This window comes from Uloborus diversus, chromosome 8, assembly GCF_026930045.1.
Source record: "Uloborus diversus isolate 005 chromosome 8, Udiv.v.3.1, whole genome shotgun sequence".
In the NCBI taxonomy this organism is placed as follows: domain Eukaryota; kingdom Metazoa; phylum Arthropoda; class Arachnida; order Araneae; family Uloboridae; genus Uloborus; species Uloborus diversus.
The window spans coordinates 69,695,716-69,718,505 of NC_072738.1; the positions used below are offsets into that span (position 1 = coordinate 69,695,716).

Sequence of the window (22,790 nt, forward strand, 5' to 3'; positions counted from 1 at the left end):
TTCGAGTTATCGAGATCGGAAAGTTCATTCGTTATTGCAAACGTGAGGCTGCAATTCCGAGAAATATCGGTAGCACCCAGCTCCGCGATTCGACGTCATAACTCTTCCCCCCAAACCTCTCTTTTTTATGGATTTCCGTGCTGCAGCGGTTGAAGGAGTAATGACGTCAATCTGAAGCGAAATAATACGGGAAAGTCAGGTTAAGGCGCTGCGGCCACGTGTTTGGGTGTACAGTATCTTTGAACACAATGGAAACTTTTAAAATCTGATTTTTAAGTAAAAACAATATAAAAGCGGACTAATCAGACCAAAATGTTAAAAAGCGGTCAAAAGCGGACTTAACCTTAAAAAACGGACTTTGGCGGGAAAAGCGGACCATTTGGGAGCCCTGCTGTTAAAATAAAAAATGACATTGTTAGTAAATATTTTTACAAAATTAAACTGTATATTGATACTAATAAGATATGCATAGAACTTATATTCGTTCTTAAAGCTGAACAAATGTTTTTATAGTATTATTTTTTTACCTAACCTCGATTTTTCCGGCATGCCGGAAAGGACCAGGTAAGAGTTATTGAAAATCTGGTGACCCTCGAACTTTGGGACATGCCGGATAATGTGAAGTAATACAGTATACATTTAGTAGCATTCCTTTGAGTTATAATTGGAACTGAAATTAGTTGTCTTTTGTAGTGTTGTGAATTTCCTTTAATAACTCTACCTACTGTTACATAAGGAAGTTTTTATGTAATGAACTTATTTGAAATTTTTTATAAGTAAAATATTATCAAATAATCATTAATTAAAACTTATTAATACTTATATTTAGGCGTTACGAATATTACAGCAAATACGAATTGATTAGATTATATCCCTTTAGCTTAAGCATACTTTTAGACAGTTTAAGACACTTTCGGACAGTTTTGATGGTAAAAACCACTTATCCTGTCCTTAAACTAGTTTCAGACTGTCCAAAACTCAACCCTGTTTTATATGCATTTTTTACATATTCTGTTATCATTTTAGCTATAATTTATGTGTATGCAAGTTTTATTGATCTGTTAAAGATATTGCATACATACATTAGCATCGTTTTTACCTAATTTGAAGATTATTCGCCAATTCCCTCACTCACGGTTTCAGTGCCACAGCCTATTCCATGGATAATCGGGAGTTGACTGTATATGTGTACATGAACACATCTTTTGAGCCTTTTTTTGCGACCTAATGGTTAAACCTTCTTCTAAAAAATAAGTATATTTACATTTTATTTCACCTTTAATTAACATTACAAGAGGAAAAGCGCCATTTAGGAGATGAAAAGAGCGAACAAAAATGGACACACAGCAAAATTTTATTTCAAACATGAATGAAATTAAAATGAAAAAAAAAAAAAAAAAAAAAATGAATGACAAACACAAATCACATGGCACACTCAAGAATCCCAGTTCTTCCATTCAACTCCATCAGGAGGCTTCACATCCACCGTTTTTGCACCCACTTCATTCCAGCTTGTACTGAGCACAGTCCCACCAGACTCCATCTAGAGGAAAAGGCAATATTCAATACTCAGTTAGTCTTCAACTTGAGAATGCAGTTATGTAAACTATATATTTCAGCATCATAGACCATCGTTTCCCAACCGGTGGTTCGCGAACCCCTGGGGGTTCACGAGAGGCACTAAGGGGGTTTGCAAAAACAGTATTGTAATGGCGGAAAAGTAACATGTTTGTGAGAAATGAAGTCTCAAGTTCAAGCGTTTTTTGTTCATGATTTATTCATTTGTCTCTTGCACATTTGAAAATTCGATTGACTTGATGGACACATTATATGGAGCATATGAGAGCGTTTGAAACATCTTTACCTGATTTTCTATATTTAATTTCTTTATCATTTGAGTGCGACAAAGAGCTATCACGCATCTTACTGTGCTTCGCCAAAAATGCGAGTGACATAATAAGTGCAATGGCGGTATTTGTTACTATAGTGAAGTACGTCGTAAACATTTTTACGGAATTAAAAAAAATGAAGATTTGTGCTCTATGTAAAAACGGAACTCATGAAATTTGCGCAGAAAAACCTCACACAGTAAAAAATGAGAGGTTTTCCTCATTTAGCTCAGTCACTTCTTATTCCGGGCTGATGAGTGCTAAAAATACTAAACTGCAGTCCTCGGATGGAATGACTGAGCTGGCGGTGTATTTTATGTATTCCTGCCTTAGCCCTGGCTATAGAGCTGTAACTTACTGAAAAAAAAAAAAAAAACCACTGGGTTTGGTCTGTTGAATTTATTTTGTAGTAATTTTCTTAGCTATCATTTTAGCTTGTAGCAATGTTTCTACCTCAAAGTTTTGCAAATTATTATTTTTGTTTCTCAAAAAAAAAAAAAAAAAAAAAAAAAAACTTCCCTCAAATTTTACTGTGTGTATGGTGGGGGGCGGGAGGTGCTTGTCACTTAGTACTTAGTGCACAAGGGGTTTGCTAAATTCGTACAGATTTTGGAAGGCGTTCGCAAAACAAAAAAAGGTTGGGAACCACTGACATAGACAATATAACAACTATTTCTCAGAGTCCCAAGTAATGTTTTGTAGGTAAGGGGAGCATCTAGAACAACTGCGTCTTCTCCATGGGCATAACAAGGATTCCCGTTAGGGAGGAGCAAACATAGGTGCAGCAAGATAGATAGTGGCTTTTAGTTGCCCCCCCTCCACAGTATGAATCTCTTGCTTGAAGTTTAAAGTCCGTCTTTCTTCCTAAAAATACATTGTGGACCAGTGTTATTTTTGGTCAGATAAAGGCAGAAAAAACAGTTATGTGGTTCTCCCCTGGAAATTTTTTGAAACTGAAATCCTAAAAGTGCAATTTTAAATTTTCTTTGGCAAGATTTGGAAAGAGCATGGGAGTCAGAGGTTCTCTTATAGGGAGGGGCAGTTTCCTCTCACTCTCACAATGCTTTTAGAAATGATCATTCGTCAGTATATATCATATTTGTATTGACACCATATTGGTTAAATGAAATGTACAGAAAATATGTCGATACCAAAAATAATCAACAAATCAAAAGTACTTATTTTATTTCAAACAAACAAAATTGTTAAAATAAAAACCCAATGTAATAAAAACATAAGAATATTTTAAAATCCTACCCAGATGAAACTGACCAGACGCAAAAAACCTGATCAGTGCTAGAAGCAAAGAACAAGGACAAGACAAGTTCACTGCACACTCATAGAAACACTGCACAGACTCCCGAAGAAGTCTAAAAAAACTGTTGCCCCCCCCCCCCCCACCAAAATGACTAGTTTGGAAAACAACTAGTACAGCATTTCTAAACTTCTTTTGAGCTGTGGACCAGTAAAAAGTTGTGAAAATTCTTTTACAAACTGGTAAGAGTTTTTGTTACACTAAAAGTAAAACAAATATTTAGGAAAAAAATGAATTAAAGAACTGTTACATGTGTTAACTGTTTAACTTTTCTGTTATAAATTTGAGTAATAAAGCAAAATTATAAAAGCACTTACAAATGATTTATTCATTGCTTTTTTGGTTTCATCTGATCCATCAGCATATATTTTTTGAAACAACTGACTCAAAGCAGCTTCGCCTTCCAACTTTTCATCCGCTTCTTCTTTCTTGATTTCAAAGGCAATCTTATCCCAGTCTTTTTTCTGTGGTTTAGAAGATGGATACAGTTTAGTGGCTGCAAAATATGAAATAGATCGAACTCAATTTATGATATTTTGAAAGGCATGGCATTGAATCATCATCAACAACTGTAGAAGTTTAGTAATGAATGTTTCATACCAATTTCAGTATTGCCATGAATGGATCGGAAGCAAAAACTACATGCATACGAATTATTTTTAGAATAAACAGCAAGCCTCTATCAACATGCACTTTTTGCTTAAAAAAAGTATATTTAAGAAAGAAACATAAGAAAAATGGGTTTAAACATTATTTCTTAGCTAAAAAATGATTCAGCATACATAAGAGATTTGTGGTGAGTGCATAAAAATAAATTGAAACAGCAAGTTTGTAAGGAGCAAATACAGGGCAATTAAAAAAAAAACTCTTTTTCTTATTTTGGTAATTTTCATGCGTAAAATATTACCAAAACCTTTGTAAAAACTTTGACCTAAAAGGAGTGTATTTGAGATATAGAGACAACTTTGGACTGAAAACATTAAATTAATATGGGACTTAATGAAAACTTTGAGATAAAGGAATAGTCAAGTTATCGAGAGTCAACTGTAAGTTAATTCATATTAGCTTCCTATTTAAGTTTTGTTGCTTTAATAATTTGGTCATGTAAAACAAATGTCTCTAAAATTGTATAACGCCTTTTTTTTTTATTTACACAACTTGCTCTATTCAGATGAATCCAACTTAACCAGTTAAATTAAGGTTAAAATTGAAATTTCAAAGCTTAGCTTTTGGATGGGAGAGTCCCCCCAAAGTATTATAAATTACTACCAATATTTTCAAGGAGAAGACCTGAGAGATTTTGGCAGAGATCCTATCATCTTTTGGGGTCTGTCCAGGATTTTTCACAGGAGTCGTTTTTTGTGAAAAATTATTTAATTTTGTGAAAAATCAAATAATTTTGGAATTTTTTTTTTTTGTAAAAACAAAACTTTAAAAAGTCTACTAAACATCGAAAATCCAGAAAATCAGATTCCCATAGCGGATGCAAAGAGATCACAATCCTCAAATTGAAGGCATCAAAAGTATAAAAACGGCTTGTAAAATAAATATTTTTGATAAAATTATTTTAGAATTGCATTTTAGAGTCCTATGATAAACATGTCATTTGTATTTGGACACTGTTGAATCAAAATAAAAAAAATAAAAAATAAATCATTGATTCAGCATTTTAATTTTTTACTCATAAAAGAAAATTGAATTCCGCTTTAAAAACAAGAAATAAGCAACAAAAATAAAGAGACTTTTCATTTATTTCCATTCTAATAAAGCGAAGTTAGCTTGAAAAAAGAATAAAATATGATTCTCATATCGGATGTAAAAATATTGCGTTCTCCTCACCCCTACATCCTTTGCAGTTCTAAATTCATTTCGCTGTATGTTATTGTCTATTAAATCATGAGAGGGGAGAAAAATAAACCAACCTGACTTTCAGCTGTTAATTTATTTCAAAGAAACCAACAACAAGCAATATATTTATTTGGCTGTAGTAGTTATTTATCGTTTGCAGGAGCATCACAAGAGTGCCAATGTTTTTTTCTTCCTTTCTTTGCAAAATTAGCAGATTTTGTATAACTTGAACCCTCTAATTTAACTTCAAAAAAAAAAAAAAAAAAGGTTCTAAACATTATCATTTTTACACACGAAAATATTTTTATTTGAGATTTTCTCTTTCAACAAACAATTTGTGAAAGATCCGTTTTGCTTATCAGAATTTTGTGGAGAGTGTTTTGGTTGATCTGATCGGGATTTTGTGAAAGGTCCGTTTTGGTTGATTGGATTTTTGAAGGGTCTGTTAACGGACCCAAATTTTCTCTGGCCAGACTCCTGATCTCACCACGAACTTTAACTTCTGTAAATAATAATAACAATTGGAAGATAGAGATATGCAAGAGAATGAGATAGAAAAATTACATTAATATTAATAAATTGATTGGTTCTAAATAATTACATATTATCAATCTAATAAGTGAAATTTATACATGCTCAGACCCCGAAGTGGTGTTTTGAGGGGAAAAAGTAGGAAATAAGGAATCAAAAAATTAAAAAAAGTAGAAAAAGTAGGAAAAAAAATCACTTAAAAAATGGAGGAAAAAATAGGAAGACTACACACAAGTCAAGACGACTGACAATCATTAGTATGAAAAAATAAACTGGTGGAAACAAAGATATTAATTACAAAAATATGAAAATAAAATCCAAACAAAGAAACACCTTTCAATAATACAGTAATAAAAAGTTTTAAATGTGGAAGAATAAAATGCAATATAGCGATCGTAAATAAAAAAAAAAAAAAAAAAAAAAAAAAAAAAACTCGTCAATCTTATGATAATTTTGTTCTTAAAATTGAAATAGAAAGAGAACAAAATCGAATTTTCGAAAAAATCGCTTCGAGGTGCTTCATTCTACAATTTAACTTTGTGCCAAATCTCATAAAAATTGGCCGAAGGGTCTAGGCGCTATGCGCGTCACAGACAACCAGACAGAGAAACTTTGAGCTTTAGTATTAGCAAAGACTAACATCAATGAAATATGTACAGTGTACAAGTTTTTCATTTTTTGCTTCCTTATGTTCCTTTTAAAGTTTTTACATTGCCTTTCTGTTTAAATAGGGCTCCATTTCACTTGTAATCATACAAAAAATTGGCGAATAGAAAATTCGGTTTTTTCTCGCATTGTTTTAACAATCGCCGTTTACTTTTAATTAAAGCTTCTAATTGACGGGTAAATAATATATAATTGCATCAGAATGTGCCCAGTATCTATTTTTTTTTTTCTTTTAGTTTCCTTAATGCAGTAGGACTGAAGTCGGAGCAATAAAAAAGAAAAGTCGATCATAAACGCCGCAACGGCAAAAAAAGTCACTTACGAAAATTTAACTTTTATACACGCAAACGCCGCGGCGTTCGTTTCAGAAATTAATGTAATCAGTCAATGAAAAGCTCAGGATCTGATTTCTTCTTTTGCTTTTCAAAATTGAAACATGAAGAAAATTATTGGTGTGGCATTGTAAAAAATAAGAATCAATGCACAATTAGAAGTGCTAGACTAAAGAAAGAAAAAGTAGCAAAAAAAAAAGGAAAAAGTAGGAAAATAAGGAGAGAGCTCTAAAAAGTAGGAAAAATAGGAACTCTTCGGGGTCTGCATGCTTAATGCGTATATTTTTAACAGTGAAAGAGTGTCAATTTTGTGGAATTATGCAAAAGAAGGAGCATTCTGACATCAGTACTTACCATTTTCAGATTCATGTTTCTTATCATCTTCCAGGGTTTTCCACATCAGTGCTTCTACCTTTTTTAGTTTAATTTCAATCTAAAAAATTAAACAATCATAGCTTTAAAAAACAAACTTTCAGATATTTTACAGCAATATGAATACTGCAACGTAAGATAACTAAAAACTGTTTCAAACTTAACTTGTTTTTCAGACATTGTTTCATTTTCATTTCAGAACTGATCATTTATTTATTATAACCAACTTGCAGGGTTCATACACTTTTGGTTAAAAAAAGTTCCCTGACTTTTCCAGGTTTTCCAGGTTGTTTTTTTAGAAAATTCCAGGTTACTCGCTTTATTCAAAATTTAAATTTAAATAGTAATATTTTCAAAATAATTAAAATTGTTTAAAGTAGCAATGCAGACGAACTGAAACTTCTTCCCTTAGATTTAAATTTAAAAAAAACCTTGGAATTTTTTTTCCCTTTGTTTTCTCTGTCAAAATTTTAAGTTTTTTTTAAACATTTTGTTCAAAATTGTTTTAATTTGCTTACTATTTGTTGAAAACAGAGTACTTTCAACTTATTTTAGCTTTTCTTTGATGTCACGCGTAATATTACAGCGTTTTGCTGTAGTCCTGCAGCAACCTTTTAGCATCCGCTTTTGGTTTACAATACTTCTTTTTATTTTCTTATTAGTAGGTTACACAAAACATATTGAGCAAAATGCAAAGCTAAATTTCAGTATAAATATGATTAACTTGTTGCAATCGATCGGAATACCATGTAATGCATAGTAACAAAAATCAACATCCGCCGATCATAGGCCAATGCTAATAATCTTTTAAATTTTTTTTTTTTTTTCACATAATAAAGGAAGCTTACATTAAAATTTCAACTTTTCTTTTCCAGAAAGTAATAGTTAATTTTCAAAAAATTCATAACTTTTTGCACATTTAATGTTATTTTCAATAGTTCACATTGATATAAACATCCAATTCTGTTTCTGGAAGTTTAAGTCTACTTCCATTGTGCAAACTATCAAATATGGCGACAAAGTGAAAAAATAAAAATAATAAGTAGATTTTTGGATTTTGTAGTACAAAAGTAGTAATAAATAATTAAGAATCCTTTAAAAAACTACAATAAAAGCAAAATAGTCAGTATTTAGCACATGAGTCTAAATCAATTAAAATAAAAAAAAATGTTATGAAGATTAAATTTTGCATTTTTCCAGAAAATAATTACAAATTATCCGGGAAAAAAAGGCACAATTTGTGTTGTTTTCAATAGTTTGCACTGCAATTAACATCCAATACCGTTTTCGGGAACTTAGGCACTTAAAAAAGTCTTGTGTACTTCCATCTCGGGAATGACCAAATATGGCGGCTATGCCCAAAAATAATAAATAAACTTTTTTAATTTGTCGCAAGAAGACAATTAAAAAATAATAAAATCTTCATGAAACTACAATTCATTGAAAAGTTTTTATCACATTTGCGTCCAATTCAGTGAGGATATAATCTTATCCTTCTGTTTTAAGAACAAAATTTTTCATTTCTCAAGAAAATTATTTTAAATAATAATAATTAAAGAAAAACAATTTGCAGACCATTTTTTGTTATTTTCATCAGTTTTCAATTAAAGAAAACATCCAATTCTGCTTTGGTTTTAGAAACTTAGGCATTTTAGGATCGTATCTACTTCTATCTTGTGAATGACCAAAGATGGCGACTACGTTTCACACGTAGCTGAAATGATTTTCCGATCAAAAAAAAAAAAAAAAAAAACGATTTTCCCCCGATTAACCCTCTCATCTACAGGTTGTGCTTCCGAAGCAGTAAATTGTCTTCTCTCCCGTTGAGTTTGTGCATAATTCCTGTTCACCTGATTTTTTTTTCCTTGGGAACTACTGAGAGCCACAAATGGCGGCTGCTGAAGATTTTTTGGGTCGCCACTTTTTTCATTGCTTTAAAATTGTTACAATTTTTTTTAAATACATCGATAAAAATGAAGATTAGATCTCATAAAACAAAATTCCCTGGGAAAAAATTGGGAAAAGAAAAATTTTGGGGACACATTTGGAAAATTCCCTGACATTTTTGACTATGTCATTTTCCCTGATAATTCCAGGTTTTCCCGGAGCGTACGAACCCTGAAACGAACAGAATGTTGTGGCAACTCATCTAAAACTTTAGGCAGTAGAAAGAAATGCGTTCCCCTCACTGACTCCATGTAAGAAAATTTTCGCTCTTTTGGCGCATTTTTCGTTGTGAAAAAAAAAACGTTCATTTTTCGATTGCAGTTTTTAAGTGCCAGCGTCGGTTTAGATACAAATGTACAATTTTTTTCGTGAAATCACAATAAAAACGAAGACTAGATCTCATGGTACTTAATTCCTTGGGGAAAAAATGGAAAAAAAATTTTTGGAGGACAAAATTTGAAAACTCCCTGACTTTTCCCTGACATTTTTGACAGTGTCATTTTCCCTGACAATTCCCGGTTTTCCCGGAGCGTACGAACCCTGCCAACATTGACAAAAATTATATATGAAACCTGGTATTTAATGTTAAGCAACTGAATCAAGAATTTTTCAAGTGAAACTCACTAATGCGAACATTTACTGATTATATCTCTATATTCACTTTGTGGAATGGGAGGAAAAACAGAAATGCAAATTCTTCAAAACAATTTACACATTTTCAAAGTGTACAAAAATGTACACAACACAATTAATTATGTTGTGTACAAAAATGTACACAACACAATTAATTATGTTTTTGGAGGACATATATTTGTATAGTTAATATATTGTTCTCAAAATGTTATTATATTCAAGGGTGTAATTATAGTAGTTTAATTAGTTTGTTAGTTACTTGGTAAATTAATTGTAATTTTTTTTTAGATAAATAAACAAATACATAAAAACTAAAAGTCAAAATTCTTGCTATTCAGCTTATCTATAACATCAAATTGGATTGCATTATTTAATACAAATTTTTTCTTCAAAGTAAAATTGTGTTTTAATTTCTATAATTAATGCTTATAGGGAGGGGGGGGGGGGTAAAAACGGGAAGGAAACCACCTCCACAGATTATGGGAAATATTGATCAATATATTGCACTAGCTTCCTCATTAACATTATCAGAAGTTCTCCAGTTTGTTGGAAAAAAAAGAAGGAATATAAAATAGATGGGCAAATGAGGAATGTCTTCGTGTTGAGTCACCTTCTTTGCACTGAATTGAAAAGTGGAGCACAACCAGGGTTGTGGAGTCGGAGGAAAGGTGTGACTGGCTCCGACTCCTTTACCCCAAAATCAATCCTACTCTTACTATGTAAGCACTGGCAGAGTTGTGGACTTTCAGGGAAAATAACAGGCTCTTGACTCTTGAAATTTTAAACCTTAAACTGTACAACTCTGACTCCTTTAACCCCAAAATCAGTCCCACTCTGCATCTCGGAGTACAACATTGCTCTAATGATTAAAAAAAAAAAAAAATGATTAAGAGCAAACTGAATGCAATCAACAACTGATGGTTTTTTAAAACTACAGTCGGTTCCTTATTTAATGACATTCAAAGGACCACAAAAAATGGTCTATAAGTAAACTGCGACCTTAAACAGAATTTTTTTAAAACTACAGTAGAAGGTTCAAGACTCTGAAAAGACGTTCAAATTGAGCCTCTTTAAACAAAGAGTCAACTGAATATATTATTTTTACATTATAATTAGCTGCACCTTCGTGGCGATGCCCATGATTAGAATTTGAAAGAAGTCCCTCGAATAAATGAAGCACCCTCCCCTTTCAGATGTAAATTAATCATTTTTTAAACTTAACTGCATGTATAATTAGCATTATTAACAGTTTTATGAATTTCATCATTATATATTGAAACAAGCATCTTTATAACTTTTTGTGCAGATAAATTATAATTAGAGGAAAACTTTATGACCATCTGTAAATGAACGCATAAATGAGTGTGCATTTTAAAAATTAAGCTTTCTGTAACATACAAACATTTCACTCTTCAAAATAATTCTTAAAGCACTAATAAGAGTTAGTAATACAACTTCAAACTTTCTTTAAATGATGACACAGTACTCGAGAAAAACACAGGAGATTTATTTACAACTATGTACAAGAAATATCCTTAACAACTGCTAAATTAACCATAGCAATTAGGAAAATATCAATCAACACTGTTAACTCAACGGTCACCACATGTATTCACATCAAAATACGCAAAAACAAAGCGCAAAGGCACATATATACACACTTCCAGTGGAACGCTGAAAACGCGACTCCACAGTTAGAAGACAAACTGACTCCTCCATTCACAAGACGCCCAGCGTTTTATACCGAGAGAAGAAACATCTAGAAAATCCTACAACAAGTTTTCTTATATTTTCTTTTTATTTATTCACAAATCTTATCTTTCAGAAATGGAAAAACCATATACTTCATTCGAATGTAAGGGGGTTGTAAATTTATTACAAGAAACTATTTACAGGTTACGTTATTCAGGTAACTTTAGATGAAAGATAATGGAATAAATGCCAAATTTAGCTAGATTAAACAAATCAATCACAAACACAATTACTATTTACAAAATTTGTAACAGTACTTTCCCCTGTGCTTTTAAGCAAATAAATGCTACTTCAGGCTTACCAGAGACTTCATTCCAGGTAAAACTAATTTACAAAATATTCTTAATATCTGTAAAAATTTAAATGATGACATGGTTAAATAAGGCACATAACTGTTCTACTTACTTTCATAGACAGAACTTTCCATGTAATTTGATTAGGTTGCACATCATGAGCTAAATTCAAGTTTAAGAAAAAACCTGTTCCATCTGCTAGTGTTGCAGTACAGTTTAGCTAGAAAAAATATATTTCATATTTATTTTGTGAAGAATTTTATTTCAAGTCCTAATGAAAAAGTTTTCAGAGATTAGTTTAACATTAAAACCATAAATAGTCTCTAATACAGAATTAAAAATTAGAGATGCTTTTGTAAAACTTTTTATTTATTTAAAGGACAAAATCGTAACAATTTAATACTTTTTGATCTAATAAATTCTTACTTCTTTTACACATTTTAAGCATAACTACGGAAAAAAATACTACTTAATTTGAACATTTTTGGACTGTAATGCAAAAAATTTAGTGTACCAAACTTCAAATATTAGTAGAGTTGAACCCATGATGGGATTTAAATAATTCAAGAATTAGTATGCTTGAGATTTTTATAGGGGGGGATAATAATGAAATATTTAACACATAATGATTAAATATTAAAATGAATAAATTAATATATCACGGTCACAGTCCAAGTGCTTGAATATGCCATCTTGAGATGATTTAAGAAATTAGGCAAAGAGATAAAACATTTCAACTTTGCATGGACAAGGCAGATTGTCTTATTGGACAGGTATTATCTTATGTAAAGGGTTGATTATAGTTTAACCCTTTTCAGCAGCAATTAGCCAGAGACTGCAGCACATTCTATAGTCTATTTAAATAGCAAATACCCATTTTTCAAGCTCATTTAATTCAACAAAAAATCAAAAGTTATTATTTAAAAAATATTTTCAAACGGAGTTTTAGTGTTCACGACCCTCTTCTTATCTCATTATTTCTCTCAAGGATCATTTGCTACGTGATTGTTACTGCTCAGCTCAAACACTTTGATTGTAAAAAGGTTCCTAAAACATAGACAATCAAGGGTAACCTTGATTCAGATGGTGCAGATGACAAGGAAATTTCTCAATTGGGGATCTCAACTCTCTTTGCTTAGCTTTTTTTGTAAGTATATATTGTGGGACAAAATGAAAGAGAGAATGGAAAGGAAAAAGAAGTTTTCAGATGTTTTACATGAAATGATGCCAATCAAAGAAAGAACAGTTCTTGTAAAATAGTTGCAAAAGCATCCCTTCACAGTCCTCTCCTTCACCCCTGATATGGGGTCCCTCACCCCACCTCTTAATGATTTGTATATGGGAAACACCCATTGTAGAACAAGGTGTGATTGCCCAAGCAATGTGGATTAAGCTGCATGAATAAGATACGGCTCCCACACTTCGAGAAATGAAACTTTTCTAGAGAAACGTCTCTCATTGCTTATCAGAAAACCCTACAATAAACTATTCCGGTTGTTTTCTTTATTTTACTGAAAATGTTTCAATCGTAAAGAAAAATTCGATCCTGTTTAAGCAGCCTAAAGTGTTGTGGGAATCAGGGTTACATAAAAAAACAGTATTGTGAAATCTGGAGCCACTTAACATTAAGATATACACCATAAGTTCAAAACTTAATAATTTGATTAGGTCTTAAAAACTACCATATTGAAAAGTATATTTTAGTAAACTGAGGAATCAAATTCAAATCAATTCATCAAATTTTGAATGGACTTACTTTTTCAGTAGAGCCATATGTAATCAACTTCAATGAAATTTTAACTGCCTGAAAACTTTTGGTGAAAAAAAAGAATGTCAGAATGTCTATTGGTATGTGCTCCCCCCCCTAAATATTGCAAAGACCCCACAAGAGCAAGAGAAACCCCCATGAGAAAAAAACCTCTCTCTAAAAATTTCAATGCTACATTGTGCGTCACGCTCTCTAGGTGGGCAATCCTGGGTATGTTGTTGATGCTACATAAATCACTTCATGAGACTCACTTGCATGTAAAAAGTGGCAATAGTAGCTTTCAAGTAGTTTCCATTTAACGTGCTTCCCTACAGTGAACTCAGTACATTTAGCTCAATATCACTTATGGTTGTATATTTTAGTGTCTCTGCTAAATAAACATTCAATTTGTATTAAAAATGAGTTTTTGAAAGTTATATTACAGAAGTAAAAACTTTATTGAGAAAAGTAGTAACAATACAATATGAAACACATAAAAGTTAATAGCTATGTAAATACCACTGTGATAGCCAGAAGAACCAAGTCATGGGTGTTTAAGTGTTACTTTACAACACCTGCTTCCCAAATAAACAGAAAACAATACTGTTACTGTCAAACTTGAAAATAGCTTTCTGAAAATTGTTTACATAGTGCTTGATATAAAAGATTCATTTTTAAAAAGCATCAAGTTTGAAAATCGAAATACCGTGAACTGCAACAAGTCAGTGTTTTCATAAAAAGAAGTAAAAAAAGAATTACCTTAGAGTCGACAATGTCAATTCTCACGTTTTCAGCTTTGATTTGCTTTACTAAAATGTTGATCACAACATGTGTTTCAGTTTGGTACCAATCATATCTATTAAAGAGAAATTTAATAATACTTTTGCTTGAAACTTTCAACTTTATTTTGTCAACTTAGATAAAATTAACCATTTTTTTTTTTTCAAGATTGCATAATTTCAAACATTGTATAACTGGTGCTCAGGCATCAGTAAAAATTTTATAACTCATGCAAAAGCAAAAAACTAATAGTAACAGTTAAGGTTATTGAACTTTTATGAATTTGCATAGCATAGGTTTACCATAGACACAAGGATACCTCTGCTATCCTTATTAATATCATAAATGTGAAAGTGACTTTGTTTGTTACCTTTTCACGCCTTAACCACCCAACCAATCATCATGAAATTTTGTATACACATTGTGTATACACATACCGGGGTGAACATAGGGTACATTTCATTTAAAAAAAAAAGTATTCTATGATTTTTATTCCAATTTTAAAGAAAATCATAAATTTGGGAACAATTCATCGAAAAAAAATCATATTTGTTCAATTTTTGCAGTACGTTAAAGCCCTTGAAAAACTAAGAGGTGATTGTCACCCAAAGTTCGAGGGGTAATTGCAACCCCCCCCCCCCAATTCGCAATTTTAAGTGGATCTCATAATCCAAAACAAGGCTTATCTTGATTTTTGGACTTATATTGTAAAGCGGTTTTGCCAAAACAGGAAGTATTTTCATGTTGCAAATATAAAACAAGGCTTTCCTTGAGTTCTTCATATTGCAACTTGTTTCCGCCAAGACAAGTAGTCATTTTGATGCCAAAATGAAATGTTTTGCTTAAAAAAATGCATGAATATTTTTTTAGAATTAAATTCAAGAGTCTGGTACAAACTATTTTTGGCTTTAATTCCATACTGTGTGTGCATTAGATGTAATGGGCAGTTCTCAAAAGGTGGGAGCAAACACAGACCTCAACTTTGAAGCTTCAACAGCAAATAACTTTCATTTTAATTAACTCAAAAATTTTTGAGTTAAATTATAATACTGTATAGAGACAAGAATTGACATAAATTATGGAAAAAATGCTGTTTAAATGCCCTTAAAATATATTTTCTTTGCTAAAAGGCGCAATTTTGGACATACCAAAACGTTAACTGAGCAAATGTACCATTAAAGAAAAATTTTTTAAAATTATTTCCATACGTTTCAAAAGAAATTTAAAGGTATGAATCTTACACTGAATAATTTTTTGTTAATATTTTACACAAATAACAAAAGTAAAGACAGATTATTCACTTTGTAAACGATTTTAGAAAATAGTAAGTTTGAAATTTGATGCATGTCCAAAATTTACGATCTTTACAATGCTATTTTTTGAGAACTAAGTATATGATGTTTTCATTTTAAAGGTGTTTATCGAGCCTCAGAATCAATTTTTAATTGTTTAAAAGTGTTTTCATAAGCTTTTATGCAGTATCTTAGAAGAAAAATAATTTTTTTTAAACGTACATATGAGATGTCCAAATGGCGTTACGATCTTGACGCCGATAAATTCTGTCCATTTATTCAAAATTTTTGATGATCTACTGTCTTCTAACCTCAATAAAAAAGGTTATTATAATGTTATCTTCTTTAATCCATTGGTATTTTGCATAATTAATATGTTACACATTGAACAATACATAAATTACAGTAGAAACATGGCTGCTTATGATCGAACCAAAAGCCATTTTGCGCTAAAATCGCCAAGCAAACCTCCGTTGGCGACAGCACAGTATACGATAAGCTAAAGGTTACCAGAGGGGAATTCCAATTTGATAAATGTAGTTTATCGTCAGCTGTACCAGTTTTGGCGACTTTATCACCTGCGCTAGCATTTTTTTTTTTCCCCCGCTTTTATTATTTTAGAATTCTTTTTCTCTTCTTTCTTTTGGAAACATAATTTAACGATCTCCAAATAGGAATACGAATTTCTTTCTTCAATAATTTTTTTAGACATCATTTTAATCCTTATGACATTAGAAAAATATTCATTATTAAAACTGATGTCACTTTTTACAACTGTATTATTTTTAATTTGAAGCTTTTTTTTTAACTTTGCATCAATTTCTTCAAAATCATTCCAAAACTTTATTATATGTAAGGAGCAGCATGTATAGCCATTCAAGTATTTCATTAATTATCCTCTTTATTATTAAATTTCAAAATTTAAAAAGTAGTAAATAAAATTTTCATTGGAAAAGTTAAAAATCAGATTAACAATTGTCAAAAATGGTGAAACTTACGTTATGATGATGTCCAAAATCCGTTACCTACAGGACAACAATGTCCAAAATCTGTTACCTACAGACTGCTGATTTAATTTGCTAATTAACAATTTTTACAAATACCTGCTGTCCTTTCATGTTCATATATTGTGTTCTAGGTATGCATACTATAGAATAAAATCAAAATTGATGTCAAATTCGAAAATTTTTGAAATTGCTCAAAGTAAACTTTTTTGTTCCCACCTTTTGAGAACTGCCCTAATACAACTTAGTATTGAATCGCAACCATTTTAAAAACTATAAAAACGGAATAACAGAGCCGGGAACACCTTTACAAACAGTTAATAGAGAATTTTGTCTCACTTTTTTTTTGAAGGATGACGAGAAAAACCAAAATGAAGAATAACAGAAACCCCAAATCAATATCAAAAACTAGAGACGTACCGAGTAGCACTTTGGCCGAGTAGCCGAGTACCGAGTACTCGGCCTTTCACTACTCGGCCGAGTACCGAGTTACCGAGTACTCGGCCTTTCACTACTCGGCCGAGTTACCAAGTACAAATTATGTTTTAAAAAGAACCACCGACACACATGTGATGAATTTTGAACTTATTGGAATAGTTGTATAGACCTCCTTGTCCATACAATAGTTTTTAAAACTAAATTCCTGCTGAAATTTAACTACGCATTATATAAACAATGTTGTTTGTGTCAAAAATTTTACAAAAACATTATTTTTAAAATTAAAAATAAATAAACTAAAGGTATGATTAATCGAGTTGGTATTAAAACAAATTACAGTAAAATCCCTCTAATGTGGACACTAACAGGACAATTTTTTTTGTTCGCAATAGAGAGGTGTCCGCAGGACAGGGGTTTAATAATGTTATTTGCATTGGAACTGGGGAATTAAAAATTGTCAGCATAGAGGGGTGTCCGTTAGGAGGGTTTCACTGCATACCAATCAATTATAGTTCTAGTTCGCCAAACATAAATAATTTTTAAAAGCAGATAAAACAAATGTGCAAGAACACTACAGACATGTGTTTCTGCCCCCCCCCCCCCCGTTACAAGGAACGTCTATTTCAATGCGTACATGTGAGCTAAAGAATGTAAAGATATTCGACAAAAAACATCCGACTTTTGTCGGATGCCTTTAAATCCACAAGCCTCCATTTTGTGCATTGAAAAAGGAATTTCTTGTAACGCCAAAACACGTGTCTGCAGTGTTCCTGCACTGTGCTTTTAACATTGTTTTATTTCCTTTTATTTTTTCAGCAAAGGTATTTTTATATTTTTTATAACTAATTTTTGTTTGTAGCAAAAATCCATTTTTAATATGAAAATTCCATATTTTCTATACTTACCTCTTTTGCATAATTTTTAATAAATAAGTTTTATTAACTTTGCAGACATTAAAATAAAGATTTTTTCCATTGAAGCATTACAAACTTCATTATTCTCAAAATTTAAATTTGACTTATAAATTTTAATTGTAAATGATTGCAGAATATAATGCTTGCTCTTTTTTTTTAAATTTTAGTATCTGTCTTGGATAATATTCAATTTTTTGCAACTACTCGGTATTGGCCGAGTATCTGATCAGAATTTGGCCGAGTACCGAGTACTCGGCAAATTGGCCGAGTAGGCCGAGTACCGAGTAGTTACCGAGTACTCGGTACGTCTCTATCAAAAACTAATATTAAACTAAAAATTAAAAAAGAAAAAAAAAACAGGTCTCAGAAGGCCGTTGGCATCTGAAATGATACCTTATAATTTAAATAGGGAATAAAACCTAATTTAAACAGAATTTAAGAGTCTTTTATTCAAATATTAAAAAATTTTTAGAATAGAGAAGATCCGTTTAAGATCCGTCAAAAAAAGTAACAGATGCGGATATCCGGAACATCACTAGTATAATATATATATAACCAACCATATACAAAACAATAAATTTTTGCCCAAAAATTGTATTCTGATCACATATTTAAAGAATTATTGTGTGAAACAACTTAGCAATCTAATATATGATATTCACATTAAATGTGTTGGATTTGCCTAATCAAAGTTGATAGCCAAATTTCAGATATAAAAAGCCATTCTACAAAAAGTAAAAAGCATAACTGGATACAAAAAAAAAAAACAAACTCAATTTTTTAAGGTTCTAGTCTTTTATAACCCAGTAATATGTCCCTGATTGACATCAAAATGTAAAGAAATGTTGCTCAATTTATTATTACTATTTATTAACCTATATCTTTTGCAGAATGTTTATGTGTAGAGACGTACCGAGTACTCGGTAACTACTCGGTACTCGGCATACTCGGCCAATTTGCCGAGTACTCGGTACTCGGCCAAATTCTGATCGGATACTCGGCCAATACCGAGTAGTTGCAAAAAATTGAATATTGTCCAAGACAGATATTAAAATTTATAAAAAAAGTGCAAGCATGTTTAATATTCTGCAAGCATTTACAAGTCAATTTTAAATTTTGAGAATAATGAAGTTTTTAATGCTTTAATGGAATAAATCTTTATTTTAATGTCCCCAAAGTTAATAAAACTTATTTATTAAAAATTGTGCAAAAAAAGGTAAGTATAGAAAATATGGTATTTTTAAAAAAAAAATAGAGTTTTGCTACAAACAAAAATTAGTTATAAGAAATACAAAAACTCCTTTGCTTAAAAAAAAGGGAAATAAAACAACGTTAAAAGTATAGTGCAGGAACACTGCAGACACGTGTTTTGGCGTTACAGGAAATTCCTTTTTCAATGCACAAAATGTGAGCTTGTAGATTTAAAGGCATTCGACAAAAGTCGAATTTTTTTGTCGAATGTCTTAACATTCTTTAGCTCACATTTTATGCACTGATAAAGACGTTCCTTGTAACGCAGAAACACGTGTGTGCAGTGTTCCTGCACATTTGCTATTTAAAAATTATTTATATTTGGCAGACTAGAACTAAAATAGATTGGTATAGTTTGTCTTAATTCCAACTTGATCAATCATACCTTTTATTTATTTATTTTTAATTTTAAAAATAATTTTTTTGTAAAATTTTTGACGTAAACAAAATTTTTTAAATAATGCGAAATTAAATTTCAGCAGGAATTTATTTTTAAAAACTTTCATCTGGACAAAGAGGTCTATACTACTATTCCAAAAAGTTCAAAATTGATCACGTGTGTGTCAGTGGTTCTTCTTAAAACATAATTGGTACTTGTTAACTCGGCCGAGTAGTGAAATGCCGAGTACTCGGTAACTCGGTACTCGGCCGAGTAGTGAAAGGCCGAGTACTCGGTACTCGGCCAAAGTGCTACTCGGTACGTCTCTATTTATGTGAAAACTGTTTCTATATTTGCCACATTATCACTTAACACATTATCATAAAATAAGTAAATAACATCATAGTCTTAATAACTTCTCAGGTTATTATTCCAAATATCCCTCATGCTTCCTTCTTTTTTCATTTTGGATATGACTAACCTAAATTGTGATTTTGAAATCCTGAAGTTCATCATTGAATTGCTTATACTTCTCAAATTATAACATTGAAAAGAAAGATTCTTTGGTTCACGATATGTTTCTTTCATAGTTTCATCGAGTCTTTCAATAAAAAATATTATCAACTATGTAATACATATGTATGTATCAGTTTTACCAATTATTTATTATTTCATATTTAGCTTTTTAAAAAACATTCCCATTCACTTTTTGCATTTTTTTGTAAAATACCCAGTTTTTGGGTATTTACCTAGGTCTTGGGTAAATACCCAAAAAATACTTACCTACCCGCTGGGTATTTACCCGATCCACATCACTACTTATACTGGAAATGAAAATGTGCAAGAACCATGGGATTTCGAGAAATATTTCTGACTGACCTGCTGCTGGTCCAGTAAGAATAATACGGTAAATCATTTTAGTCCATATTGATTTTACTTGGGGTCCAGTTCTATTGCATACAAAAGATAAATTTAAGTTTCACAGCAAAATTATTGGACTACCCGCCTTTAATTTTAATAGAATGAATATGGGCTCTTAAAAGTATTCTTAAGATACAGAAATCGTACAGAGTACCTAAAAGGAGATGGCGTTAAACAGGCTTAACAAAACAATCAAATAAGCAAATAAACAAAACAGAACTTTCAAAACCCGTGAAAAAATCAATAAAAATGTATTTATTGGCAGATGCCAAGTTCATTTATTTATCTCCAGTCTCGCCAAGCGACCTCTTTAAGGAATTGGTGAAATATTTTTAATTTTTATGATACGCTTAAAATGGTCATCTGTGATTTTGAGGATTAATGAATGCTAATTGGATTCTGAATTTATTGACAAAATCTACATCAAAGCGAGCGAAGCCGCGGGTAAAAGCTAGTATACAGTATAACTTTAACAATGCCTAATTTCCTCAATATAGATTTTCCTGGTCCGGATTTGACTGCATTGAATGTCAATGCTCTTCAATTTAACAACATATTTGATTTAATGATAAATTTTCCCAGTGCCCTTCCCTTGACAATAGTTAAATCGGGGTTATATTGTAATTCATATACATTTGAAAGTTACTTAATTTTAAATGTGTTTGAATCTAAAACAACTTATTATTTAGAGTATTATATTATAAAAAACAGTGCAATAACTGAATATATGCTTTATTAATAGTGGTTATTATTATGACAAGAGCAGAAAAGGGAATCATAAGTGAAAAAATACTCAGGTACAAATGGGGTGGGGGAGATTCAACCACAATAACAGCTCAAAATTGAAAGTATCTAAAATTGCAATTCTGCAGTATTTTTGGCTATGTCCTTTAACTATATTAATTTAATTCTTTTTTTTTTGGGGGGGGGGGGGGCAACTGCCTTTTTACTTCCAACTTCTTTTGTGTCCTCTTTTTTTGAAGTCCAAAAACAAAGCAAGCAATTTTTACAATGTGGATTAATTGATTCCACAAAAACAAAAAACTTAAATTTTTACAATTAATAGGATATTTTCATGTTATTCTTTCATGATAATTGAGATGGAACTTGGGAGCCCATGATGGCTATAGTTCCTTAATTTTTGAAAAAGTCTTCAATTTTATATTAGAGAAGGTCTTTTGCAATGATGACATTAAAATCCAATATCTCCCAATTGTACAGAAAAAGAAATCAGCATTAGAGGCAATAGCAACAATCCCTTACTCCTCCCCTACATGCATCTTTTTTGATGAACCAGTAGCCCATGATTCCACAAATGGCAAGCCTTACATTAAAATTGATGGCCAATTGCTAGAACAATGAAAACATGATAAATATGTGTGATGTTGAATATAAGGTCACAAGTTGATTTCTAATAAACAAATGCAAGAGGCAAGTACACTAATGGGTAACTGAAAATCATTTATGGATTTTTAAAAAGTACTTTCATGAGCTTAGTACCTTCATGGGCTAGTACACTTGAATTAATTTTACTAATCAATTTATTTTAGCAACTATCTCATAACATATACATTACTTTTCATTTCAGTATTATTTATGTGCTCATTTTAATCAATATATAGCGCAAAAAAAAATTAGTTCTTTGTTTTAAAAAGAATATGCTGTTTGTTAAGTTTTGGTCTCCTTATTTTAAGAAAGATATCAATTTATTGGAAAAGGTTAGATTGAAGAGGGATACAAGGTTTGTAAAAAAGCTGTCAAATTTAAATTATGATTCCAGGCTATTAATGCTTACTATGTGTAATCTTGAGCAAAGTATGAAAGGACGTGCTCCAGTTATTCTAGTTCATTAAAAATGAATACCGTTTATGAGCTAAATTTCTGCACAGATGGCAAAACCAAGGGTCATTGTTTTAAGCTTTTCAAATCCCAGGCAAATCCTCAAATCAGGAAAAATTACTATTTCAACAGGGTTATATGCGAAAATTGACAAGGACTAGCCTAGCTGGCCCCAGAGTTTGTAGCTGGTCGTCACTTTTGTATTTGTATTTAACAAACAAATTAGAATATTTGCTCTTTAGTTACAAGCAATGAACTACTCACAGCTTACAATTAAATTTAAGAACCATAAAAATTTAACTTCGAAGCCACAAGATGCACTGCGCATAATTTGTTTCATTCACAAATCCAGAAGGTTCCATTTACAAATCTGCAGGACCTAAATTACAAAATTTTGATTAAAATATACTTTCAATAAACTGATAAGAAGATAACCAACATACTTCACATTCGGATGAGAACACTTTTCCATTTTTAATTCTCCAAAATATGATTTCTTTTTTGATGCACCACCGTCCGCACCACAACAGGACGAAAACTAAACAAACACCACGTTTTCGAGTTGAGTACTCGTGTGTCGTATTCGATCTTAGCCTTCATAAAACAATATATATATAATAGCAAATACATTTTGAAATTTTATTCAC

General features: G+C 31.3%; 1 protein-coding gene across 1 annotated transcript; it reads right to left on the reverse strand.

Moving 5' to 3' along the window:
• Nucleotides 1-1,339: 1,339 nt before the first annotated feature.
• On the reverse strand, nucleotides 1,340-22,719 carry LOC129227985 (protein SGT1 homolog). Its single transcript, XM_054862610.1, has 6 exons — nucleotides 22,587-22,719; nucleotides 14,085-14,181; nucleotides 11,691-11,798; nucleotides 6,936-7,014; nucleotides 3,522-3,700; nucleotides 1,340-1,543 (listed from the first exon to the last, which is right to left on the reverse strand). The coding sequence occupies exons 1-6, from the start codon at nucleotides 22,613-22,615 to the stop codon at nucleotides 1,436-1,438; spliced, it is 600 nt and encodes a 199-aa protein (XP_054718585.1). The 5' UTR covers nucleotides 22,616-22,719; the 3' UTR covers nucleotides 1,340-1,435.
• Nucleotides 22,720-22,790: the final 71 nt, after the last annotated feature.

Excerpts from the sequence above, each read along its gene's own strand:
- LOC129227985 (XM_054862610.1), bottom strand. The coding sequence starts at position 22,615 with ATGGAAAAGTGTTCTCATCCGAATGTGAA. Across the intron at positions 11,799-14,084 it reads TTGACATTGTCGACTCTAAG|CTAAACTGTACTGCAACACT; the intron begins GTAATTCTTTTT and ends TATTTTTTCTAG. Across the intron at positions 7,015-11,690 it reads GGAAAGTTCTGTCTATGAAA|ATTGAAATTAAACTAAAAAA; the intron begins GTAAGTAGAACA and ends TTAATTTTTTAG.